Below are 21259 nucleotides of genomic sequence, written 5' to 3'. Positions count from 1 at the left end.
GGCAGGGGAGAGAGGTGGGTCGCTGGACATGGGTGGCTGCAGGGGGGCAGGGGAGAGGAGGGTCGCTGGACATGGGTAGCTGCAGGGGAAAAGGAGGGTTGCTGGACATGGGTGGCTGCAGGGGGAGAGGAGAGTTGCTGGACATGAGTGGCTGCAGGGGGAGCAGGCGAGAGAGGAGGGCCGCTGCACATGCGTGGCTGCAGGGGCAGAGGAGGGTTGGTGGGGAGGGGGTCCTGAGACCAGATGGGTGGCTGCAGGGGGGGCAGGGGAAACAGGAAGGACACTGCAGGGGGGGATTACCTTGCTAGCGCCCGTTTCATTGCCTACCGAAACGGGCCTTTTATACTAGTCCTTAATAAACATGAACAGGAGGGTAAAGCTGTTGCTGGAGATCAAATAAGGTCTGTAGTATAACAACAGAAAAGAGAAAGAGACCATTAAGAATGGACTTTGTGATCTTTATATTTTTATCATGGCCACATTTTAATGAACAGACTGTATTTAATGTGTTATATCTTTTAATATACGTAATTTATATTCATGCAGAAGGCAATAGTTATATTAAAAATATGCTTTGTTGTGATATCCAATTATAACCATATGTCTGTATCTTTGTCCATGATTTTGTCCAAGGCTGGGCCCCAGTTTGAAGTAGGTTTCGAAGTCTTTACTATGCGCTGTTTGAAAGAAAAAAAAAAGTTTTTTTTTCTGTTAATGATATTGTAAGTTAAGAAATAATACTATTGCTGGTGAACAGTGACACTTCAAAATAATTTCCATGGATAATCCATGGGAAGGGACTTTTACAAAAATGCATGCTTAATATGTGGGTAAAAGTGCATACTGCCTATATGTGCAAAGGAAGTAGAGGAGGTTTCAATGATCAGATTACAAAATTGTTTTGTACTTATTGTGTATACGTTTGAAAATTTGATAATATGCAAGTCAACTCGAAAATTTGTGCACCCTGAAAAACAGGAAGAAGAACAGTGTCCTGGGATAATTTTCAAAGCAGAAGTACGTGTGTACCTAAGCCTTGAAAAGGGAAAGGGACTTGATATACCGCTTTTCTGTGGTTTTTTATAACTACATTCAAAGCAGTTTACATAGTATATGCAGGGGCATATTTGTACCTGGGGCAATGGTTGCGTGACTTGCCCGGAGTCACAAAGAGCTGTAGTAGGAATTAAACTCAATTCCCCCAGGATCACAGTCTGCTGCACTAACCACTAGGCAATCCATAAAACTGGGGCTGTCTGTGAGCTAAATCTTTCAATGGCCCTTTTACAAAGCTGCGGCAAAAGGGGGCCTGCGCTGGCATCGGTGCATGTTTTCAACCTGCGCCAAGGCCACCATTTACCATAGCGGGTAAAAGGCAGCCATTTCAAAAAATGGCTGTGCAGCAAGTGAAGCACTTGCCACATGGCCATATGAGGGGGGGGGAGCACTTACTGCCACCCATTGAGTTGGTGGTAAGGGCTCCCGCGATAATCTGGCAGTAACCGGGCAGCACATGGCACTGCCCAATCACCACCAGGTACACACTGGCGTTATAAACATGGAAATGCTTTTATAGCACCAGAAATGCTGTGCCTGGGGAAGGGAACTACCACCGGGCTGCTGCGGTAGCCCAGCGGTACTTCCCTTTTAGCAAGCGGTAAGCCCGCGCTGGGCTTACCGCCGCTTCATAAAAGGGCCCCTGAATTCTTCTAGGACAATTTGCTGTTAAAATCATTGCTGTAAATCTAAGTCATTTTTTCCTTATGGGTGATTTAATCTGGTCAGTAGAATAGACATACAATGATGATTTTCCCTTGCCTATAATCCATTACACCTAATCAAAGGTCTCTGCTCTCAGTCCCAAAATCCTCAGCTCCTATCTCAATTTCTGGGGGTTCAATTCACAGTTATGTTTATTATGGGGCAAGATGGTGGCTATGCTATGAACACCTTGCATTACTTCATGAAAATCAACAGGGACATCCAGCTAATAACATCCAAAAAAGAAAAGTTCATCTCACAGCCATTTTTGAACAGGAAAAGCGTTGGGGGTTTCCTGTTCAAAAATACATGAGAACATCCAAAATAAACAGCCATGTTACAAAATAAAATGCCCAAATTATGAATGCCAAAAAACCAGGGACAAGGACATCTGTCTGGCAGTACAGAGGAGCCCCGTTATAATGCGATGTTAGGGATCCATAAAATATCATCACATTAAATGCGGGTTCGTGTTATATCGGGGTAATGGAACACGAACACAAATGAAGCAAACATTGATCTGCTGCAAAATATTTATTTGCTACAAACCGAGGCATTTACACAGTATTGAGTATTATGGCTGAACTATTATACTACATTACTGAAACATACAATACTGTGCAGTACAATACTGGTACAGGAACTTATCTTGTGTGGTCTGTTTTCTTAATGCAAACTGTTGGCTTCTTGCAAAATCAAGAATGTTCTGTAAAATTTTGATACTGAACTTTGGGTTTGTCCACAGGATCCAGAGGGTGGCACAAGGCCCCTGATAGCCTAAGAGGGGGCCAGGAGAGGAATATTGGTATCCTCTAGATGATAAAGAACCCAGGGGAGGGGGAAGCGCTAAGGGTCTTGGGCTCACCTTGAGGTAAGAGTGGGGCCCTGAGTAAGATACAACAGCAAAGGAGCCCAGGAAAACAGAGACTGCTCTCTCCCTTTTGGGGAGTTGAGAGGTTTTGCAGCATGGATGGGCCTTTTGGGTAGGTGCTAATTGATTATGGAGAGAGATTTGACCTATGCTTTTGGTGGGTAGTGATTGGCTGTTATGGATTCAGCCTCCACCTTTGAGTAGGCAGCAACTGGCTGTGATGGACTTAGATAACACCTTAGGGTAAGCAGTAACAGGCTTTTGAAGACTTGGCCTACATCCTTAGTAGGCGGTGATATTCGCATCTACCCAAGGTTGTTTTCACACTGGCACTGGGTGTGGCCAAAGCTGTGTTGAAAGAGTCTAAGTGAGGTTGTTTTCACACCGGCACCAACTTAAGTCACATATACAGAGTCCACCTGAACTTGTTTTCACACTGGCAAAGACAGAGCTCATCTGGCATAGCTAGACATTGGCTGGAGTGGTTTTCATGCAGGGAAGGGTGTGAGCTCCACCCTGGTGTAGATAGACATTGACTGGCGTGGTTTTCAAGCAGGCATGGGGAGAGGGCATTGCCGACAGAGGAAATGTAGGTTAAAAAAAAAAGGACAAGACATAAGCGGATTTGTATTATTGTGAGCTGTGTTATAACAGGATTCCACTGTATTTGTTCAAATATGGCCACACAGATGTCCCTGTTGAGTAGCCTAGTGGTCAGTGCAGTGAACTTTAATCCAGGACACCCAGGTTCCTATTCCACTGCAACTCTTATTTTAAATACTCAATCAAGCCTCCAGAGACAGGGAAATATCTACTGTACCTGAATGCGCACCATCTCAATAGCTTTCAGACTTGCAGGTATCTTTAATATTTATGTATAGTAGGGTATATCTCTGCTTCTGGAGAGCTCACAATTTAAAGGGGGAAAAAAAAGAGAGCTGAAGTGGGATTTGAAACTGAGGGCTAGATGCACTAAACCTTAACGACCCTCTAACAACCCTTTAAGGAAGGAAATTCCTAACCGTTGCATACATTAAAGGCCCTTTTCCTACGAAGCAAGCAGCTAAGGAAAACGGAATACAAAGGAGAAACTACCATTGAAATGTGGACAATTCGGAATGCACTAACCATACCAATGATTGCAACGAATCATTTACCGTCAGAAAGTTTATGTGTGCTCAGACCTGTCGTTAAGGCCCCCTGCACCATAAAAATCCAAGCCAGCATGTTTAAAAAGAAAAGTGAGATACAAACAAACACGTGGCTCTCCGCTTTCCCCTGCATCATTATAAAACAACAACAAAGAGAGTCCAAAATCTCCCGCAAAAAAACAAGACCACAACAAAACGAGCGGAAGCTATCCAGAAGGACCAGACTGAAGCCACAAATGTTGGAAACCAGAATAATTTATTACGACCCAATTGGGTCATAATAAATTATTCTGGTTTCCAACATTTGTGGCTTCAGTCTGGTCCTTCTGGATAGCTTCCGCTCGTTTTGTTGTGGTCTCATTATAAAACAAAACATACTGGTCTCCCTGCAGCTTAAAAATCCTGTCTCTCCCCTTCTACTACTACTACTACTTCTACTTAGCATTTCTATAGCTCCAACAAGGTTGAAAATTAACACCCTAAAGCCAATTTTCCCACTACTGTAAACAAACTGCAAAGAGGTCTTTTGTTTCAAAAGGGGATTTACGAGGTCGAGGGTCAGTTGTTCTTTTTAGAATTATCTTCAACTGCACTCTTCTGCTAGATCAGACAGCTAAAAGGCTTGCAGGTCGGGATCCCCCCCTCGCACGCCCCAGTCTGACGTAAGCAACCTATGTAGGTTTAATACGTTTGTTGCTGCTCTGCGCATGCTTAAGGAGCAAATTAAGGACGGGGATAACGTACGCTTAATACATTGTACTTTTCAATACTGCATCGAACATTTCTGAGCTGTTTTTTTTGTGCATTCTTCATTGTTTCAAATTCGTTAAGCACTTTTACGATTTAGATTTTTTAACGTTTGGTTGATGCATCTAGCCCTGAGTCCTCTGGTTTACAATCCATTGTGCTGACCAGTAGGCTACCCTTTAGACTTGCTTGCTATTGTGTTCAGAATGCCCCTAACCCTTGATGTTTTCAGGATCCTAGTTTCCCCTTCTGGTGTCACTTTCAGGGAAGAGGGAGGGGGACAGTAACCACTGGGGGGTTAAGAGGGGGGTCACACCTTAATCCCTTCAGAGGTCAGCTACTCAATCAGGGCACCTTTTTTAAACCCTGGATGTGATTAAAATAAGTCTAACTTAGGATGCCTTTTTTTTTTACATGGACGATTCTTCCATTCAATTATCGCTGTTGGATGTCCTAACTTTGAGCCTTCCCTATTCCTGCCCTAAATACACCCACAACATGTCCCCTTTGCTATTTAATGAACCGCAGTGAAGGATGTCCAAATTCTGCCTTTCAAAAATTGTAATTTGGACGTTTTTGGCATCTGCTTCAAAAATGAGCACCATAGCGTGATTATTCCAGCTAATCTCCAAGGAAACGCTTTCATTTAAATGACATCAATGGCATTTCCTATTTTGTGTTTTGTAAATGAAACAAAACTAAAGTAAAGAAACTTTAATTTGCCTTTGTTTTTTTTTTGTTTACAAGAACACTACCAGCCCCAACCATATCATTCAGCTGTGAGGTCTAATATGAGGAAGGAGCAATCCACAACTGTTACTGCCTCGCCAGTGCAACATTACAAAACAGCACTGGCTGATGCAAAGGGTTACTTCTGCTCCCTTTGGGCTCCATAGCTATGGGGTAAGTTATTTTCTGTAGGAATGAGGGGATGGGGACAAGCCCAAGGGTAGATGTAATCACTGGTGAGGCAGTGGTGAATGCCATCTATTAGTGCACACTTCAAATATCATGCATTAAAAAATAATGACACCTCCCATGGAAAAAAAAGAAAATATTTAAAATGTTGAGTCAAAAATATATCTACAATAATAAAAATCAAATAAAATTAAAAATGTGCCTACACATCCCTTCTGCACACACAGAAAGGTCAAATACCTGGAAATAGCTATCTTTGACATAAAGGTGCTACTCTGCTTTAGTTACAATTACTACTACTACTACTACTTATCATTTAAATCCCACAACAGAAATATATCATTAACTGCTCGATTTGACAAAACCAAATGATAACATTTTTGTATTCAACCATTATTTGTTTTCCTTGGATGTTCAATTATATGATTACTTCTGCTAACACTGGGCCCTGTTTACTAAGCAGCGTCATAGGCACGTTAACATTGTTAATCCTCATTAACCATGTACACGCGTTAACCATGTACGTGCCTACAATATCCCTATAGGCGCCCATAAGTGTAGGCGCGCTAAAAACACTAATGCACCTTAGTAAACAGGGCCCTTATTCTTACATGAAGCTACAACAGTAAACATATTTTTCAAAGTAATTATTCTAAAGATTTGTAAATATTCTGTTCAGATACTTGCCTGCCACAGGGTTCCCTCAGCTCTATAAATATGTCGTATGGCAATGAGAGGTATCCAAATAAGGCAGGAACTTGTCATAAGCCAGCCTAGTATGATTGACCAGGTAGGATATTGAACTGGGCCATATGTTGGTGCAGAAAATGTTGCCAAAGACCAAAATAATACCATCTGGTAAAAGTGAAAAAAAAAATGGCATCAATAACGTGCTTCACAATGATATACAGTAGTTATAAGATTGCCAAGACTGCAAGCCATTTATTTTAGGAACAAGGGTTTATATTTATCATGCTTTTTGTTTAGAGGCACTGAGGTATCTTTTGACTTTTATAGGGTAATTCTGTAACAAGCAATCAGATAAAATCCTTTTCTATAAATGAATATAGGCACCTACTTTCCTTTATAGAACACTAGCCTAACTGGGTATATATATTGTGAGGAGGTTTATAGATCTCTGCCCCTCACCCTTAAAAACAGTCCTTTAAACAGCCTTAGCCACCTTAAGATCACTAGTCCAGCTGGGAGGAGGGGTGGAGCCTAAACCAGGAAGTATATAAGACAGGGCCTAATTGAGGTTAAGAGGCCCAGAAAGAAGAAGGAATCGAAGCCCCAGTATATGTCGCCACCACCTATGGTTAAGAATTGTGATTTGGCTGAAGTAGCCACTTTTGCTTCTTGTTTGAGACTGACAAGCCTTGATCTGAGGTCTGGCTGGAGCCAGACCCTAGTACTTGGAGAAAAACCGAGAAAGAATCGCAGGCTATGTTTGGGACGTGGCCACCTTACCAGCCATAGACTGTGTTCAGGCCTTGCCAGCCTGAGGCCTGCTTAAGACTGAGGGTCTTAGAGAAGAGCAGACCCTGAAGAGGTTTGAAGATATTTTTGTGGATGCCCAGATATTTTGTGGTTGTAGTAAGTAGTCTGAATTAGTATTTTGGTATACTTAAAGAGGTTTGTGGAACCCAGAAGGTGCATCCCATCAGACAACTTTAGAAATCCATGCTGATCTGTGAGGGACTGATCCCTGATGTATACTAAGTAGACAGTAAGGAGAGTGATAATTATGTTGTTTTGACTTTGGGAATTGTGGTTTGTTTTAATTTTCCCAATACATACATGTGCGAAAGAGTGTTTTTAGGATTATTGAGAAGAACTCATGCTAAGGAAGATTTTGATTTCTACACTGTTCCTGCTTTATATTTACTTCATTCTGTTTTGTTCATGCTTTTGTATTTTGCTGTATGTCATATTTATGGGGGGGGGTTTCACTATTAAAAGTGGTTTTTAGGAAAGACAGCAGGCTTAGCAAGTTTTTTTAGAGTTGAAAGGGGAAGACTGTGGGTTTTAGTAGAAAAGCAGTGAGGGTCTTGGGGCATTTGTCTCTCCCTGCCAACCAGGATCCACTTTTTCCATTAAAGTAACTCCTGAGCAGTGGATCAAAACCCACTAATGGGACCTGTGAGAACATTATTGGTAGATCTAACTCAAAAGTCTTTTCTGTGAACATGCCTTAATACAGCTAAACTACTAACTTACTGCCAAAACTGCAGGAGAAACATATAACCAACATAGTCTCCACCACAGCCAGAAGAGCCAGGTCTTCTTTCCAATCATCATTTCTATGTCTCCAATGAATCGGTTTCCTCCTGTTGTAAAGTGTGAGAAAGAGGCATTCTGAGTTTGAGTTTTTCTGTTTTTGCTTCTCTTTCCTATATTGATGGGAGGTGCTATTACCATTAAAATCAACGTCATGCACATGCACCCTTCCATAATCAGAGAATCTCTAAGCAAAGTAAAGCAGATGTACTAAGGCAGGCATAGAGGGGCATTTTTGATCGGGGACGCCCATCTCTAAGGGCGCCCATCTCCGAGGACAGCACCGCGAAGGGGCGGGGCCGACCGTATTTTCAAAACGAGATGGGCGTCCATCTTTCGCTTCGATAATACGGTTGGGGGCGCCCAAATCTCAACATTGCTGAGATTGCTGGCTGTAGAGATGGGCGCCCTCGGTTTTCGGCCATAATGGAAACCGAGGGCGCCCATCTCAAAAACGAATACCTCCAAGGCATTTGGTCGTGGGAGAGGCCAGGATTCGTAGTGCACTGGTCCCCCTCACATGCCAGGGCACCCTAGGGGGCACTACAGTGGACTTTACAAATTGGTTCCAGGTGCATAGCTCCCTTACCTTGTTTACTGAGCCCCCCAAAACCCACTCCCCACAACTATACACCACTACCATAGCCCTAAAGGGTGAAGGGGGATACCTACATGTGGGTACAGTGGGTTTCGGGTGGGCCCCTCATCTCCCCTTACGCTCCTACCCGTAACCTCCGCTCACAGGACAAATCCCTCCTCTCAGTACCCTTCTCCACCACCGCCAACTCTAGGCTCCGCCCTTTCTGCCTCGCCTCACCCTATGCTTGGAATAAACTCCCTGAGCCCGTACACCAAGCCCCCTCCCTGCCCATCTTCAAATCCTTGCTCAAAGCCCACCTCTTCAATGTCGCTTTTAGCACCTAACCATTGTACCTCTATCCAGGAAATCTAGACTGTCCCCCAATTTGATTGACTGCACTTTTTTGTCCTTTAGATTGTAAGCTCCTTAGAGCAGGGACTGTCCTTCTTTGTTAGATTGTACAGCGTTGCGTAACCCTGGTAGCGCTTTAAAAATGTTATATAGTAGTAGTAGGTTTTGAAGGGCTCCCATTTTTCACTACAAGTGTAACAGGTGGGGGGGGGGGGGTAGACCTGGGTCCGCCTTCCTGAAGTCCACTGCACCCACTAAAACTGCTCCAGGGACCTGTATATTGCTGCGATGGACCTCAGTATGACATTTGAGGCAGGCAAAAAAAGTTTATAAAGTTGTTTTTTTGAGGATGGGAGGGGGTTAGTGACCACTGAGGGAGTCAGGAGAGATGATCCCCGATTCCCTCCGGTGGTCATCTGGTCAGTTCGGGCACTTTTTTGGGACTTGGACCTGAAAAAAAAGGGACCAAATAAAATGGACCAAATTCACGCCAGGGACGCCCTTCTTTTTTCCATTATCGGCCGAGGTCGCCCATCTCTTAAGCACGCCCAGGCATGCCCCTGTCCCGCCTTCGCTACCCTTCCGACACGCCCCTGGGAACTTTGGCCGTCCCGGTGATGGAAAGCAGTTTGGGATGCCCAAAATCAACATTCGATTATGCCGATTTGGGCGCCCCTGAGAGAAGGATGCCCATCTCCCGATTTGTGTCGAAAGATGGGCGTTCTTCTTTTGATAATAAGCTGGATAGTCAACTCAGTTCCTCACGATCCATATATAGGCTGGATTTAATTTGATTTATTGCACAGCAAGGTATCAAATTGGTTTGTGACAGTAGTACAATGATACAACACAATGAAAAATAATTAGAACATAAAATGCAAATCAAACCTGGTTTTCAAGACAGCCACAATGAATATATATGTAAGATTTGCATGTATTGTATATAAATCTATTTCATGCATTTCATGTACATTCATTGTGGCTGTCCTGAAAGCAGACTTCTTTGTGGCTTCTGAGGACAGGAGATGGCCATCCTTTTTAATAAGGATTTTCTTCCAAATACTTATTACAAATGTGTCTGAAGCTACTCTTGCAGTAATGACTATGCTAATTCTCTACAATTCTTAAAACTTATATTGACAAAGATTTACAATAACTATGATCGTTAAATATTTTTTCTTTATTAATTATATACATGTGCACAAACCCTTAAAATCTATTCAGCTTCATTAAAATTATGATGTGCAACACTTTGGTCTGTCTAACACACTCTAAGACAGGTACAAATTATTAATTTTAATTTAATACAATATGGCATTTATATACCGCTTTAATCCAGTTACCTGCTATAAGGAGATTTACAATCAAACAAGAAACAGTTTACATAAAGAATATTATTACATATTAATATGAACACAGTAAACTACAAATAGTTAAAATACTCAAAACCTTTGACAAAACAGGTACAAAAAGTCTGCAAGTAAATGAAATTACTTACCTGTAGCAGGTATCCTCTGAGGACTGCAGGATACATACAGTACATTCACAAATGGGTGATATCATCCAGAGGAACTCTGCACAAGCTTTACTCAAGATTTTCAAAGATTCATATCATGCATGCTCATGCTTTCCCACCTACCATTATAGTGCAGGACCTCATCAACTGAGTCTCTAGTTAATAGAATACAATTCTAAGAGGAGGAGGGAGGATGTGTGCAGATATGTATCCTGTTATCCTTGGAGAACGCCTGCTACAGGTAAGTAACTTTGTTTCCTCTGAGAACAAGCCGGATACAGATATCCTCACATGTGGGACTCCCTAGCTATAGGCCAATGTCATAGCCAGAAGGCAATTTTTGGGTGGGCCAACAGGTTGTATGGGTAGGCACTAGAGTTGCCAACATTTTGAAAGAGAAAAAAACATCAACCTGATGCACCCATGCTCTGTTCCTACCCCACTCCATGCTCAACCTCTAACTCACTCCCAATAACTTAAATGAGGGTAGCAGTGCAGGTTTCAGTGGCTGCAGGCCAATTGAGAGGTAAGGGAAGTATAAGAAACTGCACTCTTCAGCCCCATTGAGCCATGGTCCTCCGACACACATATGGTATTGCAGCCAAACGCATTCCGCATCCAGAGAACCTCCTGGCTCTCCACCAAGAATGGATATAGAGCAGAGCAAAGCTATTTCCCCATAAATGTCACCATGCAAAGAAGTTTTAGTTTCTAGTGTAATCTCAATAACAGACATATTATAAAGTAATTTTTAAAAATCTACAAAACAAAAAGTTACTTAGAACAAAGAGAAAATCTACCATGCCAGCACTAACTTCCAGAAACAAGGATCCTACCTATGAAAAGGCAATGCCTTAAATATTATAGTGGGGCCCTAAAATACCAATACATTTATTGGGAAAGCAGAACAAGCCAAATTACTCCAGAATGTTATATAGAAACATCATGCTAACAGAATACCTGAGTCACACACACAGAACACAAATGCCAAATACAGGGAAAGTGACCACAAACACTAGAAACATAAATTAAACTGAAACCCCAAGAAACCAGACTTGCATGTAGTATACAACAGCAGAGAACCATGAAAGAAAGGCATTTCTTCCTGTGCAAAATATAAAGATGGCACATGCCAGGAATGATATTAGGGGGTGCAACTAGGGCAGTTGTGCTTAGTTCTCTGGTCAGAAAGAGCCTCAAGCCTGCTGGAAGCTGAATAAGGCACAGCCTGGTAATGGACTTTGGGGTTCTCTCCTAGATTTCTGCCCTGGGTCCCAGCCATATTTAACACCAGCTCTGGCAAAATGTACATTCCAAATCCGACATAGTGTACTCACAACATACAAAATAAAGTACCTTTTTGTTGTCTTGTCATTTTATTTTTCAAATCATATTGGTCCCAGTCTCTGATTTCTGCTTCCCTTTGTCTTCTCTTAACTCACTCACCAGAGTCTCTTGTCTATTTACCATTTCTTCTTTTTCCATGCCCATCATCTATCTCCCATCTCTGTTTCCCCATATTTCCTTGTCCAGTATCTCCCCTGTGTCCATATCCCCGCATCCATCATCATTCCTATCCCCGCATCCATCATCATTCCTCTGTGTACCTATGCACCCCATGCCCAGCATCTCATTTATGTGTTCCTATTCTCCCCCCTTTCTGGTATCTCCTTTCTATTTTCCTTATACCCCCCTCTCCAGTGTCCAGCATTGTATCTCTATTCCATATCCCCCTTCCCTCCACCCCGTGTCAGACATTGCCACTTTGTGCCAATATGTCATCCCCATATAGCATTTCACATTTGTGTCCCTGTCCCCATGCTCACACCTAATGCTCATCATCTCCCTTTCTTTATCTGTACACCTCTCTATGTCCCCTCTCTTCCTCCTCCACACCAATGTGTCTCTCTCCTCTTTGACCCCACCCCAAACAGCTTCTCTTCCTCTCTCTTCCCTTCCCCTTATGCATCCCTTATTTCTCCCACTGTGGGTTCAGCATTTGACCCCCTCTTCCTTTATCCCCTTGTCCCTCTAACCCCTCCCACTTCCATAGATCCAGCACCTCTCTCCCTTAGCTACAGCCCTCCTTTCAGGTCCACATCTCTCTCCCTTCCCTTCAGTCATCCCCTGCATATCTAACACCTCTCTCCCTTCCCTCCGGCTCCCCCCTATATGTCCATCACCTCTCTCTCTTTCTTCCAGCCCCCCACATGTCCATCACCTATCTTCTTTTTCTTCAGCTCCCCTGCATGTTCAGCACCTTTCCCCATCCCTCCAACCCCCCTGCATATCCAGCACCTCTCTCCCTTCCCTCCAACCCCCCCTCCGCAAGTCCAGTATCTCTCTCCCGTTCAACACCCTGCCCTTCGCGTCCAGCACCTCTCCCTTCCCTTCAGCCCCTCCCAAGGCCAGCACCTCCGTGTCTTCCTTACCCCCCCCAAAGTCCAGCACCTCCTTATCTTCCTTACCCCCCCCCCACAAGTCTAGCACCTCCATGTCTTCCTTACCCTTCTGCAAGTCCAGCACCTCTGTGCCTTCCTTATCCCCTCGCAAGTCCAGCACCTCTCCCTTTCCTTCAGCCCCCTCCCCTCGCAGGGCCAGCACCCCAATGTCTTTCTCACCCTCTCCCATCCCGCTGCAGCGCTTGCATTTAACACTAACTCACAGACGCGGCATCCTGCTCCTGGGCCTTCCCTCTTCTATGGCCCACCCTGTATAAACAGGAAGTTGCATCAGTGTGGCAGAAGGAAGGCCCCAAGCAGGACGCCACATCTGTGGGTTCCTGCCAGGCAGCGCTGTTAGCATTAAATGCAAGTTCTGTGGCGGGGGTGGGAGAAGGTAAGGAAGACACATAGGTGCTGGAAATGCGGGAGGGAGGCTGGAGGGATGGTGAATCTTACGTGGCTGTGCTTCTGAGTGGGCCTCAGGCCCACCCATAGCTATGCCCCTGAATTTTGTGCATACTTACATGCATAAATGCTAATATGGTGCCTAAGCACTACTCTGCAAATAATCCGCTTAACTTAGATAGTGTGTACTTGAAAGGGGGAGGGAGAAGAGCATGGGTGGGACGTAGGGCCCCAACTTATGTGCATCACTTAAGCATGTTGATGGCCAGTTAGGCTAGTATTCTATAACACAACCTAGGCACCTAGTTTCCATTGTAGAGTTGCTCCTACCATGTGCACATTCCAGGTGCCTAAATGGAGGCACTCAGATATAGATTTGCTTCTAAATTGGGTATTCTGATATTTGATGAGATACTTAAGATGGGCTTGCTTATGGGACAACTTGGATTTCGGACCAAAAGGGCTACATTTCACCATACCGATACAGTTATAGGACAGTCTGATAATTTCAAGATTCTGAGCCTTATTCACCAGATAATGTATGGAACAGCCCCTTTGTATTTATCACAGGCTTTGCAGTTGTACTGACCAGTTCACTCATTGAGATCAGATAATACAAAGCAATTATCAATGTTAATGTTAAACAACATACATTATGCTAAAACTCAGGAGCAGTAGGTGGTCCATTAATGTGGAATAAATAGCCTGTGTATTTACAATTATGCAGTGGTATTTCTTAGTTTAAAAAATATTTGAAAACACATTTTTTTCTTGCAGGCCTATTGATATGGGATGATTTATTGAATGGAATAGTCCTTTGATCATATAACCTCAACACTTGGGGAAGGCACAATTTGATATGTGGACATGGTATTTCTTTATATTATTTTTATACTAGCCGTTAAGCCTGTTAAAACGGGCGAGATTTCCAGCTACCCTCCTCGCCACCGCTCCCTCCCACCTCCGTGCCGGACCCCCTGCACTGACCTGACCTCCGTGTGAAAGCGCTGCAGGTGAGAGGTGCTGTCAGGTCAGTGCAGGGGGCCCGATACGGAGGGGGGCGGGAACGGCGGCGGGGATGGGGAGGGGGAGGTTGGTGCGCACAATGTTCGTTTCCAGGCTCCAGCGGCACCATCCGACAGTCCGACTCCGTTTCCCTCTCTGTTCCTCTCTCTGACATCATCACGTCTTGACGCGAGGGCAGGACAGAGAGGGAAGTCTCTACTGCGCATTTGCAGGTGAGTCGGTCACTTGCCATTTATATGTTTGATGTATGCTTTTATTTTAATCCGCTTAGGTTTTAGGCAGAGTAGAAATGTTAAAATAAAAATAGAATAAAATAATGGGGGTCAATGTTCAAAGCAATTTAACTGGTCAAAAGAGGCTGCTGCCCTGTTAAATCACACTGGCTGGCACTTGACCAGACAGAGCTGCTGAATATCTGCTCTGATTGCCACAGCAGTATATGATTAATGTTGGTATGATTTGGGGCAGAATCAGGGCAGAGCTGGGAGTCATGCAGGCACTAGTGATATTCTGTGCCAAAAGGTGGAGAAAAAAGCTTTAAGACTGAAAAATCTCCACTACCAATGTCATAGAAACACAAATTATCCATTTCATTCCACAATGTCTTTGACTGAATAATGTCCAATATGTATGTCCCCTTCCAAATATGATCGCATCAAATTTTGGACAATGACTTAATCCATATTCAAAAGAACAAAAGCTGGTTACTTATCTCAGTATCTCAAAGAAATCCAACCGTTGCAGTCCCCAAAATCACATCTGACAAGGGGTATTTGTTTCACTTTTCCTACAACAGGAGTATAACATGGGAACTGAACTAACCAATATGGCATCTTCTTACAGCATCTCTTATGAGTACAGCATCCATTTAAATCAAGTATTCCCATTAGCTCATTCGTGTGAAAATCCAGTGCAAGCAATTTTCTCCCTAGTGTCCTCCCAAAACATTTTTTCTCCTTAGTATTTCAACTGTGGATCTCAGAGGCTTTTCTTGCAACAAAGGACAGTCTGAGAAGATATTTTGGTGTAGCCCCAGTTTTGAGCAGAAAGTTCTGTTGGGAGCGTTTAGCACTGATTTCAGCCTTAAACTCCAATTAAATTCTTAGTAGTAAATAATTTTTTTATATTTGTAGGATTGTTCTTCTAAAACTATAGTTTTTCTTGTTGCCTCTCAGAATTGACAACCCTAGCCACACTCTCAGAGGCAAACGTTTGTCTGCCTATCTACTCTTCCTATGTCAGTTCTCTGCTTAATTTTCTTCAAATAAATGAGTAACCAGCCACCTATATGGTTAGCATATCATTAACATGGTTTGCTAATGAAATAATTAACCTATATTAACCACCCATGTTCTCATACCTCAGTACATCGATTTCATTGAGACTTAACAAAATTTACCATATATCCAGCAGATCCCCATTAGTTCCAATAAAGCAGAAAAAAGAAGAGTCCATCCACCACAGAAAGAATCAATCAAAACAATCCAATATATTCCTGCCTAAAGAAGGAAAAAAAGAAATCACTACATCATGCATTTATGAAAATAATAAGGTTGAAGGTTTTAGCATCAATAACCGTTCATTAGTAATTAGTAATGCGTTTTTAGAAGTTGTATTGGTCATGGAGCCTTCCTCGACTGGTTAGTGTTTTAATGGATCAATTTGTTAATCCATGAATTGTGATTTCTTGAAATACAGGATTATGAGTAAAGACTTAAGGTCAATTCACTCAGGGGTCCTTTTACTAAGGTGTGCTGAAAAATGACTTGCGGTAGTGTAGGCATGGGTTTAGGGCATGCACCGATCCATTTTTCAGCATGCCTGTTAAAAAAGACCATTTTTCATTTTTGCCGAAAATGGACGTGCAGCAAAATCAAAATTGCCACATGTCCATTTTGGGTTTGTAACCTTACTGCTAGCCATTGACCTAGCGGTAAAGTCTCACACGGTAACCGGGTGGTAATGATCTACGTGCGTCAAATGCGTTCGAAAATAAAAATTATTTTTCAGCCGCATGCATTGGACATTTGTCAAATATGAAATTACCGCATGAGCCATGCAGTAACCAGGCGGTAACTCCATTTTCGTGCATGTTAGGTGCGCATAGGGCACGCGTAGACGCTTACGTGGCTTAGTAAAAGAGCCCCTCAAAAAGGAAGCCAAGTAAAAATAGATATTGGGAATTAGTATAGTTTTTGGGAGGGCATATGGTGGGACAATTTAGCTGCCATCCTCCCCCCACCTCCTCCACAGTCAAAATGTTTTTGGTTCAAATCAGTTGTCATAGGCACGAAAAAGAAAGCAGCATGAGCTGGATGACAAAGTTGGTATCTGCATAAATGTAGAGGTACTTTTAAAGCAGCCAGCAGCCATTGTAACTCTATCAGGGTCCCACAGTCACTTTGTGGTGTCTGGTAAGCAAGACAGCAGAACACACCCACATCTGTCTCCAGTAGCAGACTACAGCTGTCACAACGATGCAGACTGTGGGGAATCACAGCATCCTCAGCATTGTCAGTCCCCACAGCCCCATTCTCCCTCTACTTGTGTGTTTTAAAATGGAAGCACATGGGGGTTCATGGGGATCAGCAGTACTGCAAATGATCTGAGTTCCTAAGGTCCATACTGTAGAATATTTGGGAGGGAAGATGAAAGTGATTAAAATGTGGCAGAAAGAGACAGTGGAATAAAAAAATGTGAGGGAGGATGGAAGGGAAACAGGGAGACTGGGCAAAGGGAAAGATAAGCAGACAGGGTGTGGATGAAGAAGGAGAGAGATGAAAGATAGAGAAAAGCTGGAAGATAATGATGAGTGTAAGGGAAGAAATAGAAGGGAAGGAGAAGGAGAACTAGGGAAGTGGGGAAAGGAGAGAGATGAAGGGAAGGATGATGGCAGATAAAGGTCTGTGTGGTTCATCTAAACTACCCAATAAAGTGGTAAGAGTTCTATCTACTAATTTATGCAGGTTACACTACTCTATGCCTTTGTTTAGGATTGTGCCTACCACTCTGTACAGCTTACCCCTTCTATGTTTTGTTTATAGTGTGAAGGTTATATAAGTTTTGCTTTGATTCCATCCTTTTTCTATGTAGAGATCCTCTGGGTTTATTCTTTATGTTTACCAATAGCGACCCTCTGATGTCTGAAGTGTGTCATCTCAGAGAGGGTATCAGTTTCCACCTCATTGTGTCATTATTCCAAACCCCTGAAGGCAGTGGTGTTCCCAGCAAAGCCCTGTTCCTTGGATGACATTACCAACTATAACCATCTGGGGATTGAAGAGTATGCCATCTTTGAGGCACATTACCTCATGCACACTGCTGAGGGGGAATGCCTAAGGGGCATTATACCTCTTAGTGTGCCCTTTTGTGGGCCATTTTAATTTTATTGACTTTGTCATTAAATATTATATTTTATGATTTTGATTGGCTGCATGTTAAGGTGTTTGAATCAATGTCAAGACTGAGGTATTTATCTTTGGAAACAGACTTTTCCAAGGCTGATGCTCTCCTTGGAAATGTTTTAGTCTCCTGGGCTCCTGATACTTCTCTGGCTTATTTGGATTTATTGATTGATCTAATTGCATCTCATTGCTTATGGATTGATAGTCATATTATAGTAGAAGATTTCAATTTGCTTTTAGATGATCCTGATGATGCATATGCAAACTATCTAAAACAGGATCATCTAAATACAATTTGAAATCTTCTTCTATACTGTGACTATCAAACTGTAAATGAGGATTTCATTAGATTTGCATTGATTACTGACTACATCTAGACATACAGCAGGGCACACTTTGAATGCTATTTTTGTCTATGAAGCTGTTTTCAAATCAGGTAGGCTTCAGAATTTAAAAGTTTCACTATTGATCTGGCCTGATCATTTTAAAATGGAACATTCACTTTATTTTAGGAGTACTTATGGAAATCATGGGAGGAAGGATGGGGTTTGGAAATGGATGAAAATAGATTTAACTGCCTTTACAGCTGAGGCAGCGTTTCTGTTTAAAAACCAGATCTTGAAGTCATGTCTAATGACTAGATACTCCTCCTCCTCTAAAGTGATTTCATTTTAAATGCAGGGAGTGGCCTAGGGCAGCGGTTCCCAAACTGTGTGCCACAGCACCCCAGGGCGTATTTTCTTCACCTCCCTCCTACCACCAACCAAGCCGCCGCTGCTGCTGCTTCTTGCAGTGGCAAAACAAGCTTGTCTTTAATAGGGAACTAACCTTCTTGCTCCAGGTTGCAGGACGGTTTGTTATGCTGTGGCTCCAGCTCTCAGTAGCAGTCTAACCATGGTGCACAGTTTGGGAACTGTTGCATTAGACTGCTCAAGGAGGTTTAATGGACAGGAGATGAAGTGACGTCAGAACGCTGAAACCAATTTGGTCAATCTAAGTTTCCCCTTCCTAGTACAGCCGTCATCCCCATTCACTCAAAACAAAGCAAGCAAACCTAGTATGAGCTATGCATCCACCTTGTCGTTCTTTATTGTTGGTAGCATTTTTATTTAATCTCACTTATATTTTCAAACATGCCAACTTGTGCAGCATATGGATGTACACAGAGGAAGTATAATAACAGAATAACTTTTCATAGGTAGAGTAGTAATTTGTTATAAATCTTAATCAGTGATCATTTGGAGGGGCTGGTTACAGGGACACCCTAACACGTGTTATATTCATGTAGAGATTTTTTTTTTCTCATGGTAATGGGCCACTAAAACAGACATCCTGTTATGAGAATCAGGTGCTCAACATTCAGAATTTCTATTTATTTATTTATGACATTCAAATCCCACATTTAGCACGTATTAAGTTGAGAGGAGGGAGCATTTGAAAGCTTTTTTGTTTTTTCCTGTGCCTAGATCAAAAGAGAAAGATGGTTTGTGGGAACTTGCTCCAGTTTTGAAGGATGCAGTGGTATATTATAAAAATGCACCTCATATTGTTTATTATTATTATTTACTACTAGTTGATATACAGCAGAAATTAACCAAGTCAACTTCATGCTTTGTAAATAATGTTGTCTCAGTTATTATTATCCAAATACAAATAAAATTATAATGTTAATTATACAACCGTGTCTGCCTCTTATGGTAGTTAGGATAGCCTGGTCCTGGAGTTGCCCAAGGCAGTCAGGTTTGTCAGGATATTGACAATGAATATTCATCAAACAACAAGGCAAACGATCTGCAAGATCCAATATGGGAAAGAAAGCCAGCAGATCAATGTCACAACAAAAAGATTTTATTGAAGATACCGTGTATGAACAAATCGCCCGACACAGGCCGTGTTTCGCCCACCTAGGGCTGTGTCAGGGGCTACAATGAACAAATATATAATAATTATCATAGATCATAATAAATAAAATATAACACACATACGAGCATAATATATCAAATATATAAATTGACAAAAAACAATTAATAAAATATGGAATATTACTAGGTATACATAGAGTATACTAGAATAATTACATGAATAAACGTATCGCTACGCACTGTCCAATATAAATAATATATATACATGTACATAAAAGAGCATATATAAGAAAATATATATATAAAAGAAGTATATATAATGCAACAATTGTATGACAGTGCATATAAACATAAATATAAAAGCATAATAAAATCTAACATCACGTAACAGCAAAGCAAGGGCACTGGTATAGGTTGCGAACTTCAATACAAATATGTATAAATAAATTTATAAATGAGATAATAAAAGGCACATACCTAATTTGAAACCTTCGTAAAGGGGCAACTATAAAGAAGTGAACATGGACACAATCAAATAATATTCTATGTTACCAAAAATGAGAAATGGGGTAGTATGTATGGGAACAATAAAAATATTACTCACATATGGTGCATAAAAGTCAAGAAAAAACCAGCTAAAACGGGAATCCCTATAATCATAAATCAAAAAGAATTAATAAAAAGCAAAAAATAAAATTAGAACGGATCAAGACTAATAATATGACATTAGTTTAGGTATCATAGGGGGTATTGACACTACATTGTGTGTTGACATGACTAGTGCAATGTGTTTATAAAAATACTATATACAAAACGTCTTTGCTTACCCCTCAGGAAACAGAATATTCTCACTGATATTTGGTCATCTGTATTGTGTACAGTTTATTTATTTAGTTTTCAGTGTAGAAAATGAGCACAAAATACAGAGATTAAAATTGCTGTTTCTACCAGCTATAATAATTTTTGAAACTGTTTTAGTGATATTCAATTGTTACTTTATGATTTTATTTTTTATTTATTTACGTCAATTTATATACCGTATCTTATTGCAACTGCAAAACAGAACGGTTTACAATTTGTAAAAAAGAAAACATTACAACATTATATGTACAATAAAACAGACAATGGAACTCCAATCGTGACAGGAAAGCACAGCAAACCAGAATTAACTACATAGTATAAAACAATACAGGTTATGCTTCAATATACGGACAGCACCGCATGACAAAGTTAACTAAAAAAAAAATGAATGAACCCATGTTTCCCTTATTCTAAATTCTATTCTACATAAGTGATAAAGTAAAAGGTTTTAAGAAGTTTCTGAAAATGAATGTATGATTTCTCTAGTCTGATCTCTTTTGGAAGGCTATTCCAAAGAGAAGGTGACAAATAGAAAAAAGCCGATTTCCGAGTAGATTCCCACCTGGCTCTAGCAAGAAGAGGAATGACTAGCCTGTTATCAGTTAGAGATCTAAGGGTTCGTGTAGCAGTGTAAGGAATTGTTAAATTTGACAGATAATCCGGGTTTAGTGTATGAAAGGCGTTATGAGTTAAAACTAAGGCTTTAAACTTGACTCTTGCTTCAACCGGAAGCCAATGCAGTTGATGCAGTAAAGATGTTACTCTGTCATCCCTCCGGGCCCTACATATCATACGCGCCGCTGTATTCTGTATTCTTTGTAATCGTTTCAAGTTAGCTTGAGTGATCCCTGCATATACAATATTACATTAGTCTATATGTAATATTGAACATATGTACATATGGGAAGCTTTCAAATAAATTAAAAAGCTGTCCAATAAGTAAAAAAAACAAAAAAAAAACCTTTTGTCCTCCACCTTTTAAGGCACTGCCTATCCAATTGAAACAGCTTTAGACTTGTTGCAGGTGGACCAACAGTAAAAAACGACAATGTGGATGCAGCAGCTCATAGGTTTGTTTGCTT

General features: G+C 41.6%; 1 protein-coding gene across 1 annotated transcript in view; it reads right to left on the bottom strand.

Annotated features, from left to right (window-relative positions):
• Nucleotides 1-561: 561 nt before the first annotated feature.
• The window catches only part of LOC115474986 (sodium- and chloride-dependent neutral and basic amino acid transporter B(0+)-like), a 104786-nt gene continuing 84088 nt past the window's right edge, over nt 562-21259 (bottom strand). The window contains 5 exon segments of the mRNA XM_030210727.1: nt 562-623; nt 626-677; nt 6136-6303; nt 7669-7778; nt 15450-15549. Coding sequence (XP_030066587.1) covers nt 562-623; nt 626-677; nt 6136-6303; nt 7669-7778; nt 15450-15549 — 492 coding nt within the window.

This window comes from Microcaecilia unicolor, chromosome 7, assembly GCF_901765095.1.
Source record: "Microcaecilia unicolor chromosome 7, aMicUni1.1, whole genome shotgun sequence".
Taxonomy (NCBI): Eukaryota; Metazoa; Chordata; class Amphibia; order Gymnophiona; family Siphonopidae; genus Microcaecilia; species Microcaecilia unicolor.
Note: the sequence above shows the minus strand (reverse complement) of the source record. Positions and strands in the feature narration are given on the sequence as shown.